The following is a 5,693-nucleotide window of genomic DNA, read 5'->3' as shown; positions in this document are numbered from 1 at the left end:
TGAGAGTTTTCCATTTTCCGTAGATCCGTTTATTCAAAACATTTTATCTCTTAAACAGTGCATCCAAATCTCGAACCGTTTTCACCGTTGGATTCTTCGCGCTGAGATTTTCAAAACTAGATCCCATGTTGATAGGTTTCGATTAACCTTTTTTTACGAAAACCAAACCCGGAGCACGATTTTTTTCCCTTTTCAAGAGACACACGGCCGTGCCTCTCACGAAAGCACAACCATGCCTCTCACGGAAGAAAAAAACAGAAACATGTTTTTTTCGTTTTCGAGAGGCACGGCCGTGCCTCTCACACGAGCAAAATCGTGCCTTTCGCGAAAGAAAATAATATAGAAAACACATTTTTCCCCGTTTCTGAGAGGCACCTTTCTCGGAAACAAATCTGTGCCTGTCATAGAAAAAAAAACAGAAAACACATTTTTTTTCGTTTTCGAGAGGTACGGCCGCGCCTCTCGCGGAAGCAAAACCGTGCCTCTCGCCGAAGGAAAAAAAATAGGAAACACTTATTTTCGTCTCCGAGAGGCACTGCCATGCCTCTCGAGAAAGCAAAACCGTGCCTCTCGTGTAAGCAAAAGAAAAAACGTGTTTTTTCGTGCAAATATTTTTTTGTCCAAAATCTAAGGAAGACTGGTGGAAAACCAAAAGGTTGAAAAAACCTGAAAAAACCCGGTTACATAGCCGAAAACGCGTGCGAAAAATTAAAAAAAAAATCGAAGAGAGCACGCAGAGCGCGACATGTGGCGGCTGCTGAGAGCGCGTCAAGTTGCACGCTCTTAGCCCACTCGCAAGTGATCGTTAGCCTCGAAGGTGCGCTCGTCAACTAGTTGCTCCCGAACGAACGGGCAAAAAGCGGGCGAGCCAGCTTGCGCAATAGTGGGCCGCGGCCCGCTGGCATTCCGCACGAGCGCCAGCTTTTCTAACCGGCGCTCCCTTTCTATTTTCCTACCCAAGTGGTTTACAGTCTGAACATTGTGCGCACCCCAATTGTCTGCAAGCGATGGCTAAATGTGATTATAAAGAATCAAGCAAGGTGTGTGTAAACTAGTACTGCTATCCAAATTCAAGATGTTCAATTATCTCTAGATAGTAGATACACAAAACAAAGCTACTAATTTGACAATCACAAACTCACAATGGCCAAACCTACAAATTACCAGGGCAAGACAGAACAATCGGAAAGTCAAAATTCAATCAATATTACTGAATAGACCAAAGCAAGGGATTGTCCAAAACAAGCATAATTTAATTTAACAGTATGCCTTGCTGAATATCATCGGATCCAAATGACGCTTGGATAGCATAGCATCAAAAGAACCGCAAAAAAAAAAAGATTGCTTAAATGGTCTCATACAGGACAAGGTAATCAGAGCTTCCCCTCGAGAGATGGCACACAATGAGGAAGTAGTGACCCGCATATGAAGAGCTGACTTCAAACAAGGATGCGCCAGTTCCTTTACAAGTCACCGCACGGCCTGAATCATAGAAATGACAGAAGTATCAGCTACCAAATTTGCACTGAAATAAGCCGATATAATTTTACCAGCACATAAGATGAGCAAGTAGTAAAAAAATCAAACTGACTCCTAACCAGAACATTAAGCTCATGTATCTGCTGTTTACCGTTTAGAATTCAATCAAAGAGCTGTCAGAAAGATTGCACCAATTCAGACCATTTGACAGTTATGGTATTATGAAAAGAAGCTGAATAAGTCGAAAATCCAAATCTGAGCCCGAGCTCATCTGCACCTGCGCTCATCAAAAAAATCAAAATAAATACTAAAAAAATTCAAAAAATTCCAAAAAAAATTGGGGTGGTGGACAATTTGATGCGTGAGGTGCGCCCCAATTTTCAATACATTTGGACTTATGTGCAGCTCTCAGCAAAAAAGACAAATCGGAGGTCTGTAAAAATATGTACTGTTCATATACTGTTTTGGTCTGATTTGTCTTTTTTGCTGAGAGCTGCACATAAGTCCAAATGTTTTGAAAATTGGGGCGCACCTCACGCATCAAATTGTCCACCACCTCAATTTTTTTCGAATGTTTTTGAATTTTTCTGAATTTTTTACGAATTGTTTTTTGAACGGGTGCAGATGCACCCGGGCACCGAAACGCGGCCAAAAGTCCCTAAATAAAATCATGAATTGGTTTCATACAGAGAGGAGTACAAAGTACTTAACCAATAATCACATAGCGAACGACGCATATCTAATCATAAGAATGTTACAATATCCGTTCTAGTTTTTGATCTTCTAAATGACCGATTATTACACAAGCAGTATTGTACCATTACCAATTATAAAGATAAAAGAATATAAAGGTGACATCAGAAGTTAAAGTGAGGCACTTAATGTTAACAATAAGGACCAGCTCCCAACCCAGTAGCACAAGACAAGTTTCTAAGAGAAAACAAGCATTAAGGTACACACTAGATAATGATTTCGGAGGTATACAATTCAGACATAAGCTAAAAGATCCGTTCTTAAACCTGCGACAAGCCTACGGAACAAGCTCAATAAAACTTCCAGCATAAAAACAGCCTGCTTTGGGTACTATAAAGGTAACCTAAAAGATATTTTATAACAAATCAAAATGAGCAAGGAAATCAGAGATACAGGGCGGTTAAAATGTAAACCTAATGTATAAAATGCAATGTAAAAATAAACATTACTCCCTCTGTATCAAAATATAAGACGTTTTAGTGTCAGAAAAGATCTTATATTTGATACAGAGGGAGTAATATTTTTTTTGAAGCGCAAACCATAGAACGGGAGTACAATTCATTAGCAACCTAGTTAACTAGATAAATATTATGTTGTTCCTTGTGCCAAAATTACTTACAACGTAAAACTGGTTCTAGGAAAATCACATGAAGGGACTGTAATACAGGACATCAAAAACCATTCAAGCATACTGGGATAATGTGTAAGAACAATTCAGAAGTTGTAACTGGGAAACTTTCTGAATGTGAAACGGCAGGATAGGATAATGAACGCACAAATTAGGGAAGTATCAAGTGTATCTCTACAACCAACAGGACACTTGTGATCAGAAGTTCAAACAGACTTAGATATTGGAATGATCGCCTCCTATCCATGTCATTTAGAGCATAATCACTTCAGTATCCTACCTATCTTGCAAGAAAAAACTCCCTATAACCTCACATGGATACACTTGTGCCTCCAGGTTCTACTAGCCTACTCCAAAGCCAGTGCACTTACTCATGGTATTATGCACATGGAACAAACTACTGCCAGCCAACACATGACAAAAACACTGATCCGAGTGTGCAAAAGAGCGAGCAACATCGCTGGACAAAAATGGCGTCAGGGTTTACCGAAGTCAGTCCTCTGGAGCGAGGAACGTGGGCGGCCATGCCAGGGAGTAGGCGAAGACGGGGTGCGCATAGTCCTTGCCGCTTCGCGTCGGCAGGCGCTCCATCTTGCCGGTGTGCAGATCGTACGTGTAGCGCCCAAATCCCCAGGTCTTGATGAACACCTTCCCTGTGCGACCGGCGTCCATGTCGGTGGGCCAGATGCAATGGGTCCTGAGCATCCGGTTGCTGGGCATGCCAGGAATCATGTCGCACAGCGCGCTCAAGTCCACGATCCTCCTCTCCAGAAGCCAACCGTTGTCGCTCGACCTGCCCTCCCCGCGCACCCAGAGATGCAGCTGCTGCTGGCCGTCCGTGACCAAGCAAAGCCGGCCATCCGGCGTCTCCCCGACGCGGTACTTGCACACAGCCAGCGCGTCGATTCGCAGCGCGCGCGGCGCCGGCAGGTAGGAGAACCTGAGCGTGACAGGGTCCAGCACGAGCACGCGCTCAGAGTTGCAGATGTGCCAGTATATCTTCCCGGCGGCGTGCACGCAGCGTCCTTCGAACAGCCAGGGGTCGAAATCGACCACGACATCCTCGTCCCGCGGGAGAGCGCGCCAGCTGCAGTCGCCGTTGTCGACGGACGCGACCCAGGCGCGAGGGTGGCCGCCGTCGATGGCGAAGCAGACAGACTCGAAGCAGAGCTTGCTCGGGTGAGCGCGGGAGAGCAGCGCGGAGCCGACGTAGTACCTTGAGCTGCGCCAGCGGCGGTCATCGGGCACCGTGTCGCGGCGCGGGGGCGGGAGGAGCGTGCGGCGGCGGGTGGCCGGGTCGAGGACGAGGAAGCGGGGGATGACCTCCTTGGGAAGGGGGTCGGACGGCTCGCAAAGCAGGAGGCCTTGATGCGAGTCGTAGAGGTAGAAGCGGAAGGCCTCCGGAGCGAAGTCGAGGGAGAGGCGCGGGGAGGAGGCGTCGAGGGGAGCGAACACGGCGGGGGTGTCGGGATCCTTGGTTTCCTCCAGCGGGAACGGGGGATTGACTTGGGTTGGGTGGAAGAAGTGGCCGAGGAGAGGAGGGGCGCGAGGGAGGCAGCTGGCGGCCAGGCGGCGCCAGCGGTGGCAGGCGAGGGCGGCACGGAGGAGGTCGGCGAGGCAGAGACGGCGGAGAATGCTGAAGATGTCGAACTCGGCGAGCACGTCGATCGAGACGTCCGGCGCCGTAGCCTGTGTCTCCACCGGCGGCGGGGGAGGAACCGTGGTGGAGGAAGGTGGGTCTCTTTTGGTTCTGGTCTTCTTCCCTTTGCTCTTCCGCGCCATCGCTGGAGCTGGAGGAGGTTTCCGGAGAGGGGACCGGACGGCGGACTAGCTAGCACGCGGGGCAGCGTTTGGCAGGAAATTGTTTCCGCACACCGAAAATTACGTCCCCAATTTTCACCTCGGTCGGAGCAACTCCAACTCGCCAACCCAAAATGGTTCACTTTTCCTTCGTTTAGATCGGCGGGCGGACACCAACATCCCCTTCTGCGATTGGGTTTGTCCGGACCCAATTTTACGGCGTGCGAACAAAAAAAAACACACAAAATTTTAAAAATACAAAAACCTGCGAGAGTCCACGCGTCCACATTACATTAACTAAAACATTAATTAAAACTAAACTACGAGGCGGCGCGCTGCCCTAGGAGTCGTCCTCGTCGACGTCGGGGCCGGTGAGGTCGATCAGCGTCGGCGACGAGCTAGCCCAGAGGAACGCCGTGTTCCAAAGCCTGGCGATGTCTTCCGTCGGGGGCTGTGCCGCCGCCGGCTGGGCACAGCGCGCCTCCTCCTCGGCCTCGCGCTCCAGCTGCTCGAGGTACTCGTCCTCGGCCAGCCTTCGCTGGCGCCACTGCTCGAGGTAGGCCGCCTTCTACGCCTCCGTCGCCCGCATCCGGACTGGCGGCGCGCTGACCCACTTGCGCGCTACCCCGGTCCGGGAATAGCGCTCGATGGGGGTCGGCTCCGGATCGGCCTTGGTTGGAGACGGCGATGCCAGTGGCGGCACCATGCAGTCGCCGGCTGCCGACAGCGCCATGGCCTCCGCCATGCGCGCCTCGGACGCCGCGCCGTCTGGCCTCCTCATGCTCGAAGGCGAACCAACGCGCCTAATAGAGCAAGTCGATGTCGTAGGCGTGGTCGCGGCGCTGCTCCGGCGTCAGCAGCGTCCGCCGGCGCCGCACCTCCTCCGCATGCGCCCTCGTCGACCGCGACGCCGTCGGCACTGGAATCCTCTCGAGATCCAGGTGCCAGCCATGTGGCAGGGTGATGTCGGGGTAGGGGAGAGGGACGCGGTTCTCCCAGTGCCACTTTGCCTGGTGCACTGGGAAGTTCACGC

The 5,693-nt window shown here is 50.4% G+C and overlaps 1 protein-coding gene across 1 annotated transcript; it reads right to left on the bottom strand.

Moving 5' to 3' along the window:
* Positions 1 to 1,229: 1,229 nt before the first annotated feature.
* LOC123116032 (uncharacterized) lies at positions 1,230 to 4,695 on the bottom strand. The gene is made up of 2 exons (XM_044537046.1): positions 3,348 to 4,695; positions 1,230 to 1,482 (listed from the first exon to the last, which is right to left on the bottom strand). Exon 1 carries the CDS (start codon positions 4,640 to 4,642, stop codon positions 3,353 to 3,355), a length of 1,290 nt encoding a protein of 429 aa, XP_044392981.1. The 5' UTR covers positions 4,643 to 4,695; the 3' UTR covers positions 1,230 to 1,482; positions 3,348 to 3,352.
* Positions 4,696 to 5,693: the final 998 nt, after the last annotated feature.

The sequence above is a fragment of the Triticum aestivum genome, chromosome 5B (assembly GCF_018294505.1).
Source record: "Triticum aestivum cultivar Chinese Spring chromosome 5B, IWGSC CS RefSeq v2.1, whole genome shotgun sequence".
Taxonomy (NCBI): Eukaryota; Viridiplantae; Streptophyta; class Magnoliopsida; order Poales; family Poaceae; genus Triticum; species Triticum aestivum.
This window is presented reverse-complemented; position numbering and strand designations above follow the sequence as displayed.